This window comes from Dipodomys merriami, unplaced genomic scaffold, assembly GCF_024711535.1.
Source record: "Dipodomys merriami isolate MVZ:Mamm:240054 unplaced genomic scaffold, mDipMer1.0.p SCAF_19, whole genome shotgun sequence".
Lineage (NCBI taxonomy): Eukaryota > Metazoa > Chordata > Mammalia > Rodentia > Heteromyidae > Dipodomys > Dipodomys merriami.
Window position 1 is genome coordinate 23,363,367 of NW_027203270.1, and position 21,697 is coordinate 23,385,063.

Sequence of the window (21,697 nt, forward strand, 5' to 3'; positions counted from 1 at the left end):
CATTCCCAGCCCGCAAATGTAATTTTATCCATGATTCGTTCATTTATTTAACATAAAAAAAAGAGATCTGTTCACCGTCAAGATCCCCAGGATAGAAAAGACTAAACTTACAAACTAGGATTCGGCTGGCATCCAAGCCACAGACATATGTGGACTCATGAATGGCTTCTGCAAGGCAGATAGCGTCTTCATCTAGGAGATGGACTTGAGTTAATGTGTGACTGAATTCAGGCCTGACCCGAGTCTGTCCTGATCAGGAAGGATTCAGGGAGGGCGCAAGCACCTGGCAGGTCCAACGGGCTTGGAACCCTGTCAGCGAGCCAAGGCCGGAGGCGCAGTCTCCTTAAGACCTGGGGAACGCTGCTAGCAGGTGCAGGTTTTCAGGCCCATTAGCGGAGGTCTGGGTCCCGCGCAGACCGGCGTCTTCCAGTCAGGCGCCTCGAGTGAGTTGGGCAGGGGGCTGCTGGGCGCGGCGTCCCCTCAGCCTGAGGACAGTCGGGTGGCGGGAGCGCGCGGGAGTCCGCGGGGACGCGCAGCGCTGTGAGGCCTGCGCGCCAGGCTGCGGAAGCCATGCGGCGGACACGGGCCGCCGAAGCCTCCCAGCTGCGGGAAACCAAGCGTTCGGGGTCGTCTGGAGCCACCGTGACTGCCGTTCCGGCCCCGGGCGACAGCCGTTCGAGGCGCTCCAGCAGCCGGGCCGGGGGCAGGAAACAGACCGCCAGCAGACAGCCGTCGGCGAAGCGGCGGCCGAAGGTGCCGCCGCCGCGGGCCCAGGAGACGGGCTGCGAGGAGCCTCCGCCGCCCGCAGAACTCGCGCCGCTCCCGCCGCCGCCGCCCCCGACCCCGGCGACCCCGACGTCCTCAGTGTCCACGCTCGACCTAGGCGAGCAGCGGGAGCGCTGGGAGACGTTCCAGAAGCGGCAGAAGCTCAACTTCGAGGGCGCCGCCAAGCTGCTCCTGGACACCTTGTGAGTGCGGTGGGGCCACCCGACACCCCCGCGCCGCGTGGGGCTGCGGGTGCCTTCGGCCTCTGCGCCGGGGTGGATGCAGGTCCGCTTGGTCCGAGCTTGGTCCCGGAATGCCCAGGGATGCCCGGGGCGCAGGGGCTTCGCGCGGAGCTCGCCGAGGGCGCGTGCTTGGGACGGTTTTGTTTTTTGTTCAAGGCGCGGTGGGGGTTGTGACAGAGACGGGAACAGGGGTTCCCCGTGAAAAAGATGTTAAGCCCGCCATCTCCCGCATTCTCGAATTTAGGAGTTTGGGCAAAGGGGAGCCGACCGGGGGAGAGACAGGTTGTTATGGTTGTGGGCAGTCTCTCCGGGGGCCGCGAGGCACCGGGGGAAGCGCGCGAAAAGCGGGGGATGCGAGGATCAGGCTTTGGTTTTTCCACTCTCTCCGGCGCTCCCTGCTCTCTTCTGAGTTCTTCCATCTTGCTTCTGCAGGAAAAGAGCCTCCAGCCTCTTAGATGGGCGCATGGGGATCTCAGAGGTCCTTGATGTAGAAAAAAGCTATCAACCACTCTGGCTGCCTGCCGTTTTCCAAATGTGATGTAGGTCCTGTAGCACTGTGCTACCGAGAAATATTTTAATTCCCTAGTAGTATATCTCATCGTCAGTTATGAAAAAAAATGTGATAAGGCCAAGGTAACAATTGCATAATAACCTGAGGTTGCTTCTCTGATTCTCTTTTTTGGTGCAGTGTCTCAAAAGTGGAGTATTTCTTTTTTCCCTGCACTTTGCTTTTTCATTCATTAACTATAAATTGAACACTTAAAATATCAAGTATTTGTTGAACACCTGTTGTGTGCCATCTGCTGCTTGGTCTGAAGAACATAAAGGTTTAGAAATGTATAATTCAGGGCTACGGGGTATGCATGGCTCAAGTGGTCCTGAGGTCCTGAGTTCAGTTCGACTCCTCCCCCCCCAAAAAAAAAGAATGTGAAACTCAAACTTTTTTAATCCTAAAAGTAATATTTTAAAATACTAAAGCAAATTGATAATGACATAGAAAAATACTAAACTGTTGTCAAGGCTAGGCGTGGTGGTGCCAGTTTGTATTCTCAGCACTCTTGAGGTTGAGGCAGAGAATGGAAATTTCAAAGCCAGGGTATTGCATTTGCAAGGCAGGTGTTCTACTACTTGAGTTATGACTCTAGCTTTTTTTCTGGTTCTGGAGTTTGAACTCTGGGCCTAGGTGCTGTCCCTGAGCTTTTGTGCATAAGACTAGCATTCTACCACTTGATCCCACGGCTCCATTTTCAGCTTTTTCTGCGATTAATTGGAGATGAATCTCATGGACTTTCCTGCCCAGTCTGGCTTTGAATTTTGATCATCAGGTCTCAGCCTCCTGAATACTTAGGATTGTAGGAAAGGGCTGCAATTAGCCATAAGCATTCAGCCTCCAGCCCTCCCCCCCTCCCCCCCTCCCCCCCTCCCCCCCTCCCCCCCTCCCCTCCAGGGCCTGGACATTGTCTTTGAGCTGCTTTTGTTCAAGGGTAGCACTCAACCACTTGAGCCACAGTGCCATCTCCAGCTTTTTTGTTTATGTGGTGCTGAGGAATCAAACCCAGGGCTTCATGCATGCTAGGCAATTTCTCTACCACTAAGCCACATTCCCAGCCCACCCCCCCTTTTTTAAGTACTGGGGTTTGAATTTAGCCTTCAGTTTCTTGACTTGCTTGCTTAACTCAGCTAGCACTTTACCACTTGAGCCACATCTTCAGGCCTGTTATTTGCTGGTATTTTGGAGATGGAAGCTAGGCTTATCTGGAATAGCAATCTTCTAGATCTCAGCTTTCTGAATATCTAGGATTACAGATGTGAGCCTCTGGGACCCCAGCCTCAGAGTCTTTTTTTGCTTTTAGGTCTTCTCTTTCCCTTTCCTTTTTTTCTTTTTCTTTTGATGATGATACTGGGCTTCAAATCAGGACCTTTATTTTACTAGACTTTTTTGGCCACAGTGGTGCTTTACCACTTGAACTATGCCTCCAGTTTAGCATTTTTTTTTTTTTTTTTTTTTTTTTGTCGGTCGTGGGGCTTGAACTCTGGGCCTGGGCGCTGTCCCTCAGCTCTTCAGCTCAAGGCGAGCGCTCTACCACTTGAGCTACAGCGCCACTTCCGGTTTTCTGGTGGTTTATTGGAGATAGGAGTCTCACGGTCTCTCCTGCCCGGGCTGGCTTTGAACCGCGATCCTCAGATCTCAGCCTCCTGAGTAGCTAGGATTACAGGCGTGAGCCACCAGCGCCCGGCTCCAGTTTAGCATTTTAGTGAACTAGAATCTCACGGACTTTTCTGCACAGGTTGGCTTCCAACCTGAATCTCTAGATCTCACCCTCCTGTAATTAGGATTATACATGTGAGCCATTGGTTTCTGTCTACTTTTAATTATTGTATGAATTAGGGCCTGGCATTTATGCTGGGAAGCTTGCACCTTGATCCTTCTACATAATGTTGGTAGAGATGAGATGGAGTCTTGCAAACTTTTTGCCTGGGTAGCCTCAAACCTTCCAATCTCTTAACGCTCAAGTAGCTAGGAATACAGACATGAACCACTATTACCAGCTATCTTCTTTAAACCCACATGTTTTGTGTGAAAAGTGTATATAACATGGTACTGATTTTGTTAAATATTTTATAGAAAAAACATTTTGGGGAATGTCCATAATACCTCTTGGTGGACCATTCCTTTGAATATTCTCAAATAAGCTTTGTACAAAGGAATACTTTTTACAATAAGCATTAGTTGTATATGCAAGAAGGAATTGAAATATATTCATTTGTAAGGAAACCTGAAAAAGTAGTCTTAAATACATGGCAAATTAAGGCTTCAGTGTGTTAATTTTCCTGTGATTATTGCTCAAAAGGTACAGGGAACATTTGCCTATTATTGGTGAGGGTGTTCAGTCCTTTCAGAAAGGGATTTCATTATGTTAGATCTTAATATTAAGGGCCTGCCTTATCTGTCTTAAAAGGATCAAAATTGTATTAAATGCATATACAATTATGTAAAAAGTCATATGAAAAATACTAGAGGAGAAAATGAAAAGAAGTACAACAGCCTTTATTACTGTCTCAGAAGGCTTTTCTGCTTGGTACTTACTTTTTCATAGTAGCCCCATCATCTTTATCTCAATCAAAATTAAATATTATTTGGGTCATTTACTGAATATCTGCTTTGCACGAGCAGCAGCCATGGCTGCTGTGTCTTGTTTACTTCTTTCTACTTGGTGCTTAGAAGAGTTTTCTTTACTATTCCTTTGACATATAAATAAAAATATTTGGCTGATGGAATGAGGATCCTCTCCTCCCTGAGATTTTTCTGAATTCTGAGAATGCTTTCTAATTTTAATAACATTTAAGGAAGAAGTATAGAGAGAGAGCTGGTAAACAAAGAAGCCACTAGCTAAACCCATTCTTTCATAAAATCTGCTTTGCCTCTTTAAAGGAGAAATCCATTTGGTTAGCCTATAGAAAAGGCTTTCTTTCAACAACAAAAAGAGAGCGGGAGGGAGCCATGCCATAAGGCCTCTGCCTAATGGTTAGGAATTCTTATCTTTCTGGGTTTTGTTTCATTTAGTGAATACCAGGGCCTGGTGAAGCACACAGGAGGCTGCCACTGTGGAGCTGTTCGTTTTGAAGTCTGGGCCTCAGCAGATTTACATATCTTTGACTGCAAGTGAGTATTTTTCTCTTCTTAAATTGGCTTAACAGAAATTAAAGAGTTAAAATGCAGTGCTTCAGAAAAATCTGGGGATGTGGGATATAGATGATACAGCACTGGCCCAGAGCTGATAATTGTTGAAATCAGTGTAGGGACATAAATATTCATTGAGCTCTTCTTTTTCCTTGAATATGGCTTGACATTTTCAGTAATAATTTTTTTATTTTATTTTTTTTATTGTGAAGATACTGTACAGAGGGATTACAATTACATGGGCAAGATAATGAGTACATTTCTTTCTTTTTTTTTTTTTTTTTTTTTTTTTTTTGGGTCCGGTCGTGGGGCCTGAACTCTGGGCCTGGGCATTGTCCCTCAGCTCTTCAGCTCAAGGCTAGCGCTCTACCACTTGAGCCACAGTGCCACTTCCAGCTTTTTTCTTTTTGCTTATGTGGTGCTGAGGAATAGAACCCAGGGCCTCTGGCTTGCAAGGCAAGCGCTCTACCACTGAGCCACCTTCCCAGCCCCATGAGTACATTTCTTTTTCTTTTTTCTTTTTCTTTTTTTTTTTTTTTTACATACTGTACAGAGGGGTTACAATTACATGGGCAGGATAATGCGTACATTTCTTACCAAGCATTGCACTCTCCTCCTTTGGTTTACCCTTCACATCCCTTCCCAGCCTCCCCCCTCCCCCCCCATGAGTACATTTCTTATCAAGCATTGTAGCCTCCTCCTTTGTTTCCCCTTCCCATCCCTTCCCATCCTCCCCCGCCCCCCCAATAATAATTTTTTTTAAGGTAGAAGCTAAAAGTAATCATCTCTGTGTGTGTTTATGTGCATGTGTTAGAGGTAGGACACACTGGCCACAGAGTGAAAGTATTTGATAACAAAAGCCTCTTCTAGTCCCCGGGGCTTAAACTCAGGGCCTGGGTGCTGTCCCTGAGTTTTTGTACTCAAGACTAGTGCTCTATCACTTTGAGCACAGCTGTTTCTGGCTTTTTGGTGGTTTATTGGAGATAAGAGTCACATGGACTTTTCTGCCTTGGCTGGCTTTGAATCATGATCTTCAGATTTCAGCCTCCTGAGTAGCTAGGATTACAGGCTTGAGCTATTGTTGCCAAGCATAGAAGCCTCTTTGTAGAAATTCAGAGTTGAGGAGATGTGAGGCCAATGAGTGAAGGGAGTTTATATCCAGAAGCCCCATGACTGGTCTCTTGCTTTGTTCTTTGTTCTTTTTTTTTTTTTGGTTGGCCTTGGGGCTTGAACTCTGGGCCTGGGAGCTGTCCCTCAGCTCTTCAGCTCAAGGCGAGCGCTCTACCACTTGAGCTACAGCGCCACTTCCGGTTTTCTGGTGGTTTATTGGAGATAGGAGTCTCACAGTCTCTCCTGCCCGAGCTGGCTTTGAACTGCAATCCTCAGATCTCAGCCTCCTGAGTAGCTAGGATTACAGGCGTGAGCCACCAGCACCCGGCTTGCTTTGTTCTTTTTTTGGGGGGGAGGGAGGGCCTTGAACTCTGGGCCTGGGTGCTGCCCCTCAGCTCTTCAGCTCAAGGTGAGTGCTCTACCACTTGAGCCACAACGCCACTTCTGGTTCTCTGGTGGTTTATTGGAGATAAGAGTCTCACAGAGGGTCTGGGAAGGTGGCTCAGCATAATTAGAACACCTCTTTTCACGCCTGTAATCCTACTACTCAGGAGGCTGAGAGCTGAAGATCGAAGTTCAAAGCCAGCCAAGGCAGGAAAGTCCAAGAGACTCTGATCTCTAATAAACCATTCAGAAAACCAGCAGTGGGGGCTGGGAAGGTGGCTCAGTGGTAGAGCTCTTGCCTTGCATGCCTGAGGCCCTGGGTTCGATTCCTCAGCACCACATAAGCAAAAAAAAAAAAAAAAGCCGGAAGTGGCGCTGTGGCTCAAGCTCTAGCCTTGAGCTGAAGAGCTGAGGGATGGCGCCCAGGCCCAGAGTTCAGGTCCCATGACTGGACCCCCCCCCAAAAAAAAATAGCCTCAGACTTTCTTACCAGGGCTGGCTTTGAACCTTGATCCTCAGATCTCAGCCTCCTGAGTAGCTAGGATTACGGCATGAGCCACTGGTGCCCGGCTCTTGCTTTGTTCTTGACATGAGGCAGATGGTACCACTAGGAGCAGTGGAGGGCCTACTTCTTCATCTCCTCCTCTCTTTTCTCCTTTTCTCCTCCATCCTCCTGTTTTCATCTCCTCTCTTCTCCTCTCTCTTCTTCTTCCTCTGTCATTGTCTTCTTCAAACCACAGTCTTCAGATCTCAGTCTCCTGAGTAGCTAGGATTATAAGTGTGACCCTCAAGTGAGGGTCTGCTTCTTACTACCTTCTGTGGCATGGTAGAACAAGAAAAACAGGCTCTGGCTTCTGGACCAGTTGTTGGCAAGTCCTAATTCAACAGTATGCAATCCTTTTTGCCTCTAAATGGTACCTGAATTATATATGAATAAGAAATATACTCAAATGGAGAACTAATAAGCTACTAAGAGTAGAATCTGGCCTTGGAAAGAAATACTGTAGAATAATTTATTAGAGGATCTCATACTAAGAAAAAAAAGAAGTGAGGCTGGGAATATGGCTTAGTGGTAGAGTGCTTGCCTAGAATGCGTGAAGCCCTGGGTTTAATTCCTCAGTACCACATAAACAGAAAAAGCCGGACGTGGTGCTGTGGCTCAAGTGGTAGAGTGCTAGCCTTGAGCACAGAGAGAGGCTCAGGGACAGTGCCCAGGCCCTGAGTTCACGCCTCAGGACTGGCAAAGAAAAAAAGAAGTGGAGTTGTAGCTCAAGTGGTAGAGTTCTAGTCTAGTCTTTTTTTTTTTTTTTTTTTTTGGTCGGTTGTGGGGCCTAAACTCGACCTGGGTACTATACTTCAGATCTTCAGTTCAAGGAGAGTGCTCTTCCACTTGAGCTTCAGCCCCACTTCCGGCTTTTTCTGCTTATGTGGTGCTGAGGAATCGAACCTAGGGCCTCATGCATGCAAAGCAAACACTCTACCACTGAGCCACCTTCCCAGCCCCCAGTAGAGCTCTAGTCTTTTTTTTTTTTTTTTTTTTTTTGTCGGTCATGGGGCTTGAACTTTGGGCCTGGGTGCTGTCCCTCAGCTCTTCAGCTTAAGGCGAGCGCTCTACCACTTGAGCTACAGAGCCACTTCTGGTTTTCTAGTGGTTTATTGGAGATAGGAGTCTCACGGTCTCTGCTGCCCGGGCTGGCTTTGAACCGCGATCCTCAGATCTCAGCCTCCAGAGTAGCTAGGATTACAGGTGTGAGCCACCGGCTCCCGGCGAGCTCTAGTCTTGAACACAGCACCCAGGCCCCAAGTTCAAACCCCAGGACCAGCATGCATGTGTGTACACACACACAGGTGTAAACTTCAGCTCACTTTCCCAAGGGTTGTGAGCTTACCTATGCAAGCGTTGAACTCTTCAGCTCTCATTGCAGAAATTCTAAATGTATATTTGTTATATTTGGGCGTATGTAAATATGCTGGTTCTGGGGCTTGAACTCATTCAGGGCCTGGGTGCTGTCCCTGAGCATATTAGGTGTGAGCCACTGGTGTCGCTGAGTTTTTTTGCTCAAGGCTAGAACTCTGCCATTGGAGCTATATCTCTACTTTCAGCTCTTTTGGTGGTTAATTGGAGATAGGAGTCTCATGGACTTTTCTGTCTGGGCTGAGTTTGAATTGCAATCCTTAGATCTCAGATTCCTGAGTAGCTAGGATTATAGGTATGAGCCACTGGTACCTGGCCACTGATACCTGGCCAGGTAACAGTTTTTTCTTTTTTTTTTTTTTCTGGTCCTGGGGCTTCAGTTCAGGGTCTGGGTGCTATCCCTTGAGCGTCTTTGTGCTCAAGGCTACCATTCTACTACAGTGGCACTGTCAGCATTTTTTTTTTTTTTGAGTACTTTACTGGAGATGAGAGTCTCAGACTTTTTTTCTTGTTGTGGTCTTGTGGCTTGAGCACAGGGCCTGAGCACTGTTCCTGAGCCTCAAGGCTAGTGCTCTACCATTTGAGCCAAGGCACCACTTCCAGCCTTTTCTGTATAGTTTATTGGAGATAAGAGTCTCCCTGGGTTGGCCTCAAACTGCTATCGTCAGATAACAGCTTCCTGAATAGCTAGGATTATAGGCATGAGCTACTGGTGACAGGCTTAAGTAAGAATTTTTTTTCTTTTTTCTTTTTTTTTTTGTCAGTCATGGGGCTTGAACTCTGGGCCTGGGTGCTGTGAGACTTTAACTATGGGCTGGGCACTGTCCCTCAACTCTTCAACTCAAGGCTAGTGCTCTACCACTTGCCACAATGCCACTTTCGGTTTTCTGGTGGTTAATTGGAGATAAGAGCCTCACGTAAAACAAAGGAGGAGGTAACAATGCCCGATAGGAAATGTACTCATTACCCTACTCATGTACCTGTAACACCTCTGTACAGTATTTTTACAATAAAAAATATATGTGAAAAAAAAGAGTCTCACATACTTTCCTGTCTGGGCTGGCTCAAATTCTCAGATCTCAGCCTCCTGAGTAGCTAGGATTACAGGCGTGAGCCACCAGCACCTAGCCTAAGTCCGAATTTTTTAAAAAATTATTGTTATTACTAAGGTGTATAGAGGGATTACCATTTCATAAGTCAGATAATGAGTACATTTCTTTTGTTGGACACTATCATCCCTTTGCTTTCTCCCTGTTTCCCTCTCCCATCCCTGCTAAGTCATATATATATATATATATATATATATATATATATATATATAAAATTTTTTTTCCTGTTCCTTGGAGCTTGAACTGTGGCTTTGGGTACTGTCCCTGGGCTCCTTTTGCTCAAGGCCTGTACTCTACCACTTGAGCCACAGCGCCACTTTGGGCTTTTTCTGTGATTAACTGGAGATAAGAGTCTCATGGACTTTCCTACCTGGGCTGGCTTTGAACTTCAGCCCTCATATCTCAGCCTCCTGCATAGTTAGGATTGTAGGTGTGAGCCACTGGTGCCTGCCAAGTCAGGATTTTTTTTCCTTTTAAAAAAAATTTTTGCTGGCCCTGGGGCTTGAACTCTGGACCTGGATGGTGTCCCTGATCCACTTTGTACTCAAGGCTAGTTCTCTATCACTTTAGCCACAGCACCACATCCCCCTTTTTCTGAGTAGTTTATTGGAGATAAGGGTCTTAAAGACTTTCCTGCCTGGTCTGGCCCAAGTCAGAGTTTTTAAAAGATCAATTGGAGGATTCATGGTGTACTAAGTAGAGTCCTTACTTAGTATTGCTAGGTTCTGGATTTCTGGATTTACTATTTATAATGTGCTTGCGCAGGTGTGTGCGCGCATGTGCATGCACACATACACAGTAGATTTTGTCATGAGACAATGAAAAATTTCTTGCCTTTGGGGGAAAAAAAGTGGATTTTGGTCATTCTCATTCTGGAGACAACCTGCTTTTTGTCTATTCAAAGAATATTAATATATTATTTTCCCTAAAATTTTACTACCACTTTCAGGAAAAAAAGATGGATTCTTACTAATTTCCAGTTTGGTATTTCTGGAATCTATTCTTCTTGGAGCTAGATTTTCTGATCTTTAGATGAAGAAAAAAGGAAACCTTGTCCTTGTTCCTTGTTCAGTGTTGGTATGGATGTCTAACAGGCCTAAGATCATGGCAGTATTTGTCTTTAAAATCCAGTGTTTGCTGGGGGGTGAGGGGGGTGGGAGATGGGAAGGGATGGGAAGGGGAAACAAAGGAGGAGGCACCAATGCTTGGTAAGAAATGTGCTCATTATCTTGCCCATGTAATTGTAACCCCTCTAGAGCTGAGGGACAGCATCCAGGCCCAGAGTTCAAGCCCTACTACTGACAAAAAAAAAAAATCCAGTGTTTCCCTACACTGTGGGTAACAGAAATGTGGTCCTGTTGGTCTGGATTGCTGACTGGGGGTGGCTTCACTTGTAGATCTGGGTCTGGTTGTCTATGCCACCACACAGAGTAAAGGCCCCAGCTATCCAGTCCATCTGCTTCACTGTCTCTGGATATGCTGAAAGGGACTGTTCACAATTTGGGTTTTTCTCTGTCTTTCTGTAGTTGCAGCATCTGCAAGAAGAAGCAGAATAGACACTTCATTGTTCCTGCTTCTCGATTCAAGCTCCTGAAGGTTAGTATTGAAGTCAAGGGGGTTAAAACCCCAAAGTAACCCCGTGGAGTGGGAGGTACAGGGCCTCTCAGGGGCTTGAGTGGTTTTTGTTAGTTTTGTAACAGACCTCTCTATGTAGTATATGCCAGTTTTGAACTGTCAACTGAGATTACAGGTGGAGGCCAACATATTCAGCTTTTCTTCATTTTAGAAGGCTCCTTGAAGGGCTGGGAAGGTGGCTCAGTGGTAGAGTGCTTGCCTTGCATGCCTGAGGCCCTGGGTTCGATTCCTCAGCACCACATAAGCAAAAAGAAAAAAGACGGAAGTGGTGCTGTGGCTCAAGTGGTAGAGCACTAGCCTTGAGCTGAAGAGCTGAGGGACAGCGCCCAGGCCCCAGAGTTCAGGCCCCAACAACTGACCAAAAAATAAATAAAATAAAAAAAGAAGGCTCATTGATATCATCATAGAAACATTTTCTTTCTTTCTTTCTTTTTTTCTTGCTTGTCCTGGTGCTTGAATTCAGGGCATGGGTGCTGTCCCTGTGCTTTTGTTCAAGGCTAGCACTCTTACCACTTGAGCCATAGTGCCACTTCTGGCTTTTTCTGTTTATGTGGTACTGAGGAATTAAACCAAGGACTTCCTGCATATTAGGCAAGCACTCTACCACTAAGCCACATTCCCAGCCCATGGAAACATTTTCAAATTAAAAGAATCAGAAAATAAATTCAGACCTTTCCTAGATGCTCTTTTTTCTGGCTCTTTTCCAGCTCTTTTCTCTCTTTTCTAGCTCTTTTCTCTCTCTTTCCCAGCTCTCTTTTTCCCAGCTCTCCCAGCTCTCTTTCCCAGGCCTTTCCCCACCGCATGGAGGACCAACATGGCCTGGTGCCAGCCGGAACGATGAATAAGCCTACCCCTTACCTGGAAAAAAAAAAGAAAAAAGAAAATAAACTCAGGCAGTATATGATGGTGTGTACCTGTCATCTCAACTATTAGGAGGATCCTGGTCAGAGATTGCCCCTAGGTTTCAAAAAAGCACAAATCACCATCTGAAACATAAAGCAGAAAAGGGCTGGGGCATGGCTTAAGTGGTAAGGTGCTTGTTAGCTCAAGGTCCTGAGTTTAAACCTTAGTACTAAAAAGGAAAGATTGACCAAATGGGTGGCTGCATTAGACTTGGTCATCCCGAATGGGTAAGATTTAATCCCAAATGTGGGACTCTAGTTGTGTGTACACTTGTGTCTTTATTCCCAGTCTTACCCTCTCCTCTATTCCCCTAACCTCTTCCCTCCCTACCGCTCCCCTCCCCCTTCCCCTTTCTCTTCCTGCCATCTCCCCCTTCCCTCCCCTACCCCCCTTTTTTTTGACAGACGTGGAGCTTGAACTCTGGGCCTGGGCACTGTCCCTGAGCTCTTCAGCTCAAGTCTAGTGCTCTACCACTTGAGCCACAGCCCCACTTTCCCCTCCCCTTCCTATTGTGTCTTGATTTCTTTCTCATTCTCTGTGGGGGGGGGGGAAGGTGGGGGGGGGCTTGAACTCCTCAGCTCTTCAGCCCAAGCCACAGCACCACTTCCGGTTTTCTGGTGGTTTTATTGGAGATAGGAGTCTCACGGTCTTTCCTGCCCGGGCTGGCTTTGAACCACGATCCTCAGATCTCAGCCTCCTGAGTAGCTAGGATTACAGGCGTGAGCCACCAGCGCCCGGCTTTCTGGTGGTTTATTGGAGATGAGAGTCTCACTGGGCTGGGAAGGTGGCTCAGTGGTAGAGGGTTTGCCTTGCACGCATGAGGCCCTGGGTTCTATTCAGCACCACATAAGCAGAAAAAGCTAGAAGTGGCACTGTGGCTCAAATGGTAGAACACTAGCCTTAAGCTGAAGAGCTGAAGGATAGCATCCAGACCCAGAGTTCAGGCCCCACGACTGACAAAAAAAAAAAAAAAAAGAGTCTTACAGACTTTCCTGCCCAGGCTGGCTTGGAATGGCAGTCTTCAGATCTCAGCCTCTGGAGTAGCTAGGATTACAGGTGTGAGCCACTGGCACCTGGCTTCTTTCTAATTCTTATGTTACCTAGACTGTCTTAAATTGTTGTACTTAAGCAGTCTTTCTGCCTAATGCTAAGTAACTGAGATCATAGGCTTGTATTGCTGGATCTAGTGCTTTTGTTTTTTTACTTAATCATCTATCTATCTGTCTATCTATCTATCTATCTATCTATCTATCTACGTTTTTATGCTGCTACAGGGATTGAATTCAGGGCCTGTGCTCCTTCCCTAAGTTGTTTTTTTTTTTGTCCATCATGGGGCTTGAACTCTGGGCCTGGGTGCTGTCCATCAGCTCCTCAGCTCAAGGCTAGCTAGCAGTCTACTACTTGAGCCACAGCACCACTTCCAGTTTTCTGGTGGTTTTATTGGAGATGAGTCTCATGGACTTTACTGCTCAGGCTGGCTTTGAACTGTGATCCTCATATCTCAGCCTCCTTAATATAGTAGCTAGGATTACAGGCATGAACTACTGGTGCCTGGCTTTTTTTTTTTTTTTTTTTTTTTTAAATAATCAAGGTTAGCATTGTCCCACTTGAGCCTCAGCTCCATTTCTGGCTTTTTCTTTGTTAATTGAAGATAAGAGTCTTAGAAAGCCAGGTACCAGTGGCTCATGCCTATAATCTGAGCTACTCAGGAGGCTGAGTTCTGAGGATTATAGTTCAAAGCCAGCCCAGGCAGGAAAGTCCATGAGACTCTTCATTACCTTTTTTTTTTTTTTTTTTCTGTTGGTCGTGGGGCTTGAACTCTGGGCCTGGGCACTGTTCCTCAGCTCTTCAGCTCAAAGCTAGTGCTCAACCACTTGAGCCACAGCGCCACTTCCTCCATGAGGCTCTTATTTCCAATAAAACACCAGAAAACCAGAAGTGGCGCTGTGGCTCAAGTGGTAGAGCGCTAGCCTTGAGCTAAAGAGCAGAGGGACAGTGCCCAGGCCCAGAGTTCAAGCCCCATGACTGCCCAAAAAAATAGAGTCTTACAGATTTTCTTGTCTGGGATGGCTTTGAGTTACTATCCTCAGATCTCAGCCTCCTGAGTGTCTAGGATTACAGGTGGTACCTGGCTCCCCTTGGATCCTTCAATAATACCTTGCTCAGTGTGGTGACAAAGAGATATGCCCAGTGGGTAGGATACCTTTTCCATACCTTTCCTGTAAGCCATGTGTCTTCTACTGCTTGCAGGAGGCTGTAGTTCCCCTCTGCTTTTTCCCCAAGCACCTGTGATGAGAGGTTCCTGAAGATGTCACTAAGTGCAGCTATGGGCTTATAGGAATTGGTGCTCTGGGGTTTTCTTCCTCAGTATGTCTCTTTGTCCATGTTTTTCTGGTGCTCCAGAACATAGTTCTCTTCTTCAGCCTCACCCCATCAAAGGAGAAATTTTCTGTTTAAGATAAAACAACCACTTATTTAAGAGGTACCTATTGTGCACCAGGCACTGTGGACCATGTTCTTGTGTTCTTGGAGCTTATATGTTATAGGTAGGGAGACTGAAAGAAGATCTGAGAGTAGAAGGCTGTGTAGAGAATTAAAGTCAGGCCATATTATAAGGAATACTGTGGCTTTTTTTCCTTCAGTAGGGTTCTAGTTAGGATGATGTAGACAGTAGAGGGCATGGATAGGAAGAATGTCTAGGACAAGGGGGTATTCAATGCCAGGGATTACAGAGCCTGAACCAAAGAGGGACAGTTGTGGCTGGTGAGTTGGTGGTGGTGCAGGGGTTGGGAAGAGTGGCGTAAGTCAGAGTTGGAGCAATAGGCTGAAGTTGATGAGCAGGCAGATTTTATGCTTTGAGGTGTGAAAAGCCCATGGAAGGTTATAAGCAGGGTAGTGACAAAGCCTGATTCAATGTTTATTATTTTCCAGCTCTAAAGGGAGAATGGATTTAAGAAGGTAAATGTGGAGGCAGGAAGCAAGAGATTTTTGAGGGCACGTGCCTGAAGCAAATATTAACATGGATTATGGGCCTCATTTTTCTTTCTATAGGTCTAAAATGGGACCCAAGAATTTATATACTTTTTACTAGTTCCCTGGTGAATGTAGTTCTGCTTTCCTGGGAGCACACTTTGAGAACTACTGTTGTAGTGGCAATAGAATTATGAAAGAACTGCATGTACAGATGAGGAAAAAGCAAGAAGAATGAGTGTTAAATCCAAGATAATAGGTCTGAGAATCTAGTTGAATAGAGTTAGGCCGTATGGGACAAGCAGGTATGGGTAGGTAGAGTACTGGGACCAATTCAGCCAGAGATTCCCCCTTTTTTTTTTTTTTTTTTTTGTCAGTCATGGGGCTTGAACTCGGCCTGGGCACTATCCCTCAGCTCTTCAGTTCAAGGCTAGCCTCTATCACTTGAGCCACTGAGTGGTTTATTGGAGATAAGAGTCCTGGACTTTCCTTCCCCAGCTGGCTTTGAACCTTGATCCTCAGATCTCAGCCTCCTGAGTAGCTAGGATTACAGGCATGAGCCAGCTTCAGAGGTCCCTTTTGAATGGTCATCAGATAGGAAATGGATAGTTGGATCTAAAGGTCTGTAGTTCTGAGAGATCAGAGTTGGATCTACCAATGTAGGAGTTGCTGGTATACTGATGGTGTTTAGGGTTGGATGAGGTCAACTAGAACAGGGAGGCAGAACAGGAAGAGGTCAGTGGGCAGCCCTAGGCTGAACAGAACAGGACAAGAAACAGAGGGGCTAGAGAAGGATTAAAAACAAAAGAGTGCAGGGCAGGCACCAGTGGCTCACACCTGTAATCCTAGCAACTCAGGAGGCTGAGATCTGAGGATCACAGTTCAAAGCCATCTTGGGCAAGAAAGTCAGTGAGAGACTCTTATCTCCAGTTATCCACCAGAAAATGGGAAGTGGCACTGTGGCTCAAGTGGTAGAGTGTTAGCACTGAGCTGAAAAGCTGAAGGATAGCATCAAGGCCCAGAGTTCAAGCCCCACGACTCACAAAAAACAAAACAAAAAGCAAAAACAAAGAGCATGGAATTCACCGGGGCAAATGTTTTAAAATGGAAGGAATGCTATAGAGTCTGAGGTAAGAATCCTGTGGTTGGGAGAAGTAGCTGTTAGATTTGTTAATGTGGTAGTTCATTGGTGATCTGTGCTTGGGAAAAAGTCAGAAGAAATGATCACAGGAGTTAAGCTAGCAGTATATTTTGATGACAATAGTCTGTTCTAGTGAGGAGCAGGTTGATGGATGGACAATATGGGGGTCAGGATGTCATTGGTTGAGTTCTAGTAACAAATGAGACAAGTCATCCCTCCTGATAATTCCTGAGGGAAAGGTAAAATCAGCTAACTGTGGATAGCTTGATACTACTTAATAGTTGTCTTTGCTGTTTGTGTGATTACAATGTTATGGTGTGAGAAAGGCTCCTCAGGGTGTTTTTGTTCTTTTTTGTTGGTTGTGGACTGGCTGCAGTCCCTGAGCCTCTTTGTACTAAAGACTAACATTCTACCACGTGAGCCACCATACCACTTACAGTTTTTTTGAGTGGTTAATTGGATATAAGAGTCTCATGGGGAGTTTACCAAGAGGGCTGGCTTTGAACAGTGATCCTCAGATCTCAGAATTACAGGCATGAGTCATTGGTGCCTGGCTCCGGGCTCCCTTGAGACTCATCTCCAATTAACCACCAGAAAACCAGAAGTGGCAATATGGCTCAAGTGATAAAGCACTTATCTTGAGTTGAAGAACTGACGGACAGCGCCCAGGTCCAGAGTTCAAGCCCCGTGACCAAAAAAAAAAAAATGTATAAAGAGGCCTAACAATGATAAGAAACCTCACCTCATCCTGGGAGGGTACTATTGCTTCTACCTATAATCCTAGGTACAGTTGGGCACTGGTGGCTCACGCCTGTAATCTTAGCAACCAGGAGGCTGAGAGCTGAGGATCTCAGTTCAAAGGGCAGAAAAGGCCTGGGCAGAAAAGGCCAGGAGACCCTTATTTCCAATAAGCCATTAGAAAACTAGAAGTGGTGCTGTGGCTCAAGCGGTAGAGTGCTATCCTTGAGCTGAAGAGCACAGGGACAGTGCCCAAGCCCAGAGTTCAAGCCCCATGACTGACAAAAAAAAAAAAAATCCTAATTACTTGCTGAGATCCAGACAATTGTAGTTGAAGCTTTTCCAGTCTTTTATGAGAAACAGGCCCTGTGCTTAAAATCCTGAGAGCCCTGCAAGGGACTCTCCTATTAACCCCTTTATTTTATTTTATTTAAAAAAAATGTTTTGTTTGGGGGGGGGGTCTGGTCATGGGGCCTGAACTCGGCCTGGGCACTATCCCTCACCTCTTCAGCTCAAGGCAAGCACTCTACCACTTGAGCAATAGCACCACTTCTGGTTTTCTGGTGGTTTATTGGAGATAAGAGTCTCCCAGACTTTCTTGCCCAGGCTGGCTTTGAACTGTGATCCTCAGATCTCAGCCTCCTGAGTAGCTAGGATTACAGACATGAGCCATGGGTGCCTGACTTGTCCCTGAGCTTTTTAGTTTTGGCTCAAGGCTAGCTACTGCTCCACCACTGGAACCACAGCTCCACTTCTGACTTTTTGGTGATTTAATTGTACACAAGAGTCTCTCAGGCTTTTCTGCTCTGGTTCTGAATTATGATTCCAAGATCTTAGCCTCCTCTAGCTAGGATTACAGGTATGGACCCAGCTAAGATTTTTTGTTGTTGTTGTTGGTGGTGGTGGTGGGGCTTGAACTCTGGGCCTGGGTGCTGTCCCTGAGCATTTCATTTCAGCTCAAGATGAGTGCTGTACCACTTGAGCCACAGCGCTTCTTCCAGTTTTCAGGTGGCTAGTTCGAGATAAGAGTCTCATGGACTTTCTTGCCCAGGCTGGCTTTGAACTGTGATCCTCATATCTCAGCCTCCTGAGTAGCTAGGATTACAGGTGTCAGCTACTGGCACCCAGCTAAGATTTTTTTTTTTTTTTTTTTTTTTTTGTCGGTCGTGGGGCTTGAACTCTGGGCCTGGGCACTGTCCCTCAGCTCTTCAGCTCAAGGCGAGCGCTCTACCACTTGAGCTACAGCGCCACTTCCGGTTTTCTGGTGGTTTATTGGAGATAGGAGTCTCGCGGTCTTTCCTGCCCGGGCTGGCTTTGAACCGCGATCCTCAGATCTCAGCCTCCTGAGTAGCTAGGATTACAGGCGTGAGCCACCAGCGCCCGGCAGATTTATTTTTTAAACGACATAAAAAGTAATATTTTTTTTTAAAAAATAAAAGCACATTTGTTTCTGTTTTCCCTAGGGGGCTGAGAGCCTAACAACTTACACGTTTAACACGCACAAAGCCCAGCATACCTTCTGTAAGAAATGTGGTGTTCAGAGCTTCTACACTCCCCGCTCTAACCCTGGAGGCTTTGGTAAGTAAATCTCAAGTGGCCAACAGGTCTGGGATACTTGGAGTTAGAGTGCTGCTTGGACAGGAGGGCACTGGTGTTTTAGTGTGACTCTGGCCAGGTGCTTTCATAAGTATGCTTTAGAAGAACAGGGCTCTTCAGCATAGCTCTTCCTCCGGTAGGATGTAAAACTGGGGCTGTCCTACATGGTAATGCCTATGTCAGAGTCAAGCGAGATTATGATTTTTTATGCACTAGTGCTATACATCCCTGGGGAGGGTACTGAAGGGGGAAAGAGGATGGTACAGAGAAGAGCCTGTGGAGCAGTAGAAGTCACTGGAATAATGACAGGGGTCAAGGAAGTGAAGGAGGCAAGAATGGAGACTGTTAATAGTGTTAAAAAAAATTTGAGGGCTGGGAAGGTGGCTCGGTGGTAGAGCGCTTGCCTTGCATGCTCGAGACCCTGGGTTCGATTCCTCAGCACCACATAAGCAAAAAGAAAAAAGCTCAAGTGGTAGAGCGCTAGCCTTGAGCTGAAGAGCTGAGGGACAGCGCCCAGGCCCAGAGTTCAGGCCCCATGACCGGACCCAAAAAAAAAAAAAAAAAAAATTTGAGGGCTGGGAAAGTGGCTCAGTGGTAAAGCGCTTGCCTTGCCATGCCTGAGGCCCTGGGTTCGATTCCTCAGCACCACATAAGCAAAAAGAAAAAAAGCCGGAAGTGGCACTGTGGTTCAAGTGGTAGAGAGCTAGCCTTGAGCTGAAGAGTTGAGGGACAGTGCCCAAGCCCAGAGTTCAGGCCCCACGACCGGACCCCCCCCCCAAAAAAAAAAAAAAAAATTGAAGCCAGGTGCTGGTGGCTCATGCATGTAATCCTAGCTACTCAGGAAGCTGAGTTCTGAGGATAGCGGTTTAAAGCCAGAAGAGTCAGTGAGACTCATTGCCAGTTAACCACCAGATAACTCAAAGTGGCACTGTGGCTCAAGTGCAGGGACAGCACACAGGCCTGAGTTCAAGCCCTATGACTGACAACAACAAAAATTTGGGCTGGAGATATAGTTCAGTGGTATTGCCTGGAATGTGTAGGGCTCTGGGTTTGATCCACAGTACCATCAAAGAAAGAATGAAAGAATGAATTCGAAAATTAAGTTCATTCAGAAATGAAAGAACGAGGGCTGGGAAGGTGGCTCAGTGGTAGAGCACTTGCCTTGCATGCATGAGGTCCTGGGTTCGATTCCTCAACACCACATAAGCAGAAAAAAAGCCGGAAGTGGCGCTGTGGCTCAAGTGGTAGAGCACTAGCCTTGACCTGTAGAGCTGAGGGACAGTGCCCAGGCCCAGAGTGCAGGCCCCACGACCGGACCCAAAAAAAAAAAAGAAATGAAAGAATGAATTTGAAAATTAAGTTCATTCAGAAAAGAAGCAGCAACCCACAGTTATTTGGAATAACACCAATTGCAGCGTGAATAATGTCCTGTGTAAATGTAGAGCTGGCTGGGCAGTTGTAATCAATGCCTTCTGGAGGAGGGCAGGAAAAGTTTTTTGTTTTTGTTTTTTGTCTATCATGGGGCTTGAACTCAGAACCTGTGCTCTGTCTCTGAGCTTTTTCACTTAAGGCTAGTGCTCTACCACTTTGAGCCATAACATAATTTTCTGGTCGTTAATTAGAGATGAGTCTCAGGGTTTTTACTCCCCAGGCTGGCTTTGAACTGCAATCCTCATATCTTGGCCTCCTAAGTGACTAGGATGAACCACCAATGCCCAGCAAGATTTTTATTTTTAGCTGGGCTCTGGTGGCTCACACCTGCAATCCTAGCTACTCAGGAGGCTGAGATTTGAGGATCATATTTCAAAGCTAGCATGGGGGGGAGGCGGGGAGGATTGGGTGGGGGGGTGGGGGAGGAGGCTGGTAAGGGATGTGAAGGGTAAACAAAGGAGGAGGCTGCAATGCTTGGTAAGAAATGTACGCATTATCCTGCCCATGTAATTGTAACCCCTCTATACAGTGTGTTCACAAAAAAAAAAAAAAAAAAATTAAAAAAAAAAGCTAGCATGGGCAGGAAAGTCCATGAGACTCTTTTTTTTTTGGGGGGGGGGGCGCGGTCTGGTTGTGGGGCCTGATCTCTGGGCCTGGGCGCTGTCCCTCAGCTCTTCAGCTCAAGGCTAGCTCTCTACCACTTGAGCCACAGCGCCACTTCCAGCTTTTTTCTTTTTGCTTATGTGGTGCTGAGGAATCGAACCCAGGGCCTCATGCATGCAAGGCAAGCGCTCTACCACTGAGCCACCTTCCCAGCCCCATAACTAGGATTTTCTTAGCACAGCAAACCACCCATATCAGCTGCCTAAACTGAGGCCTTAGGCATATCACTTGGAAATCTCATGTGTGGAATTACGATGATTTCAGGTAGGAGATTATTGAAGTCACTGTGTTCTCTGTTCTCACCCATTCTTTGGACTCTTCTTTCTCTGTGCCACCTGCTCCTAGGAATTGCTCCACACTGCCTGGATGAGGGTACTGTGCGGAGCATGGTCACTGAGGAATTCAATGGCAGTGATTGGGAGAAGGCCATGAAGGAGCACAAGACCATCAAGAACATGTCGAAAGAATGAAATTCTGTTTCTACCTTCCTGGAAAGGAGCAATGAGTGGGGCCAGCAGCTCTATAGGTCTTATCACGCCTTGATGGTGCCCATGGTATGGCTGACCAGGCTACTGGCACTGTTGGCTGGTAGCCATCTTGTCCTCTGAAGTTTGCTCCAGCTACCAGTTCCTTTAGGCAGCTCTTTATTCTTCCATAGCGCAGATTTTGATGTAGGATAGTTGACCCTTTTACTTCTTTTTGCCAAATTTTGTGTGATCTTTTAGAAAATAAATATTTTTAACATGGTTACTATGGTTCCTTGTTTCCTTTGAACTTTGATTTTGGCCTCTGGGGCCTGTCATTTAACAGCAGATATTTACTGAGCACTTATCAAAATGCTTTCCACCAAATTGTGAAGAAGCAATAAGACCAGTGATTATGAGTATATATAGTTCCTGTGAGTTGTGAAGATAAGAATTGTAGGATTCCGGCTGGGAAGGTGGCTCAGTGGTAGAATGCTTGCCTTGCATGCATGAGGCCCTGGGTTCAATTCCTCAGCACCACAGAAGCAGAAAAACCGGAAGTGGCACTGTGGCTCAAGTGGTAGAGCTCTAGCCTTGAGCTGAAGATCTGAGGGACAGTTCCCAGACCCAGAGTTCAGGCCTCATGACCGGCAAAAAAAAAAAAAAAAATTGTAGGGTTCAAGAATAGACGAGTTAGTCAAGGAAAATTTGAGGTGGGTATGATGTAAAGCACATTAACTTTTTTTTCCAGTCCTGTGGCTTGAACTCGGGGCTAACACCCTACCACTTGTGCCATGGTGCCACTTCTGGCTTTTTCTGTTTATGTTGTACTGAGGAATTAGACCCAGTGCTTCATGCATGCTAGGCAAGTATTCTACCACTAAGCCACATTCCCAGCCCAGGCTTTTTGGTTTTTAGAGATAGGATCTTACTATGGAGCCCAAGCTGG

General features: G+C 46.4%; 1 protein-coding gene across 1 annotated transcript; it reads left to right on the top strand.

Annotated features, from left to right (window-relative positions):
- Nucleotides 1–336: 336 nt before the first annotated feature.
- Cenpv (centromere protein V) lies at nt 337–21,034 on the top strand. Its single transcript, XM_070027770.1, has 5 exons — nt 337–968; nt 4,573–4,671; nt 10,734–10,803; nt 18,058–18,172; nt 20,630–21,034. The coding sequence occupies exons 1-5, from the start codon at nt 571–573 to the stop codon at nt 20,752–20,754; spliced, it is 807 nt and encodes a 268-aa protein (XP_069883871.1). The 5' UTR covers nt 337–570; the 3' UTR covers nt 20,755–21,034.
- Nucleotides 21,035–21,697: the final 663 nt, after the last annotated feature.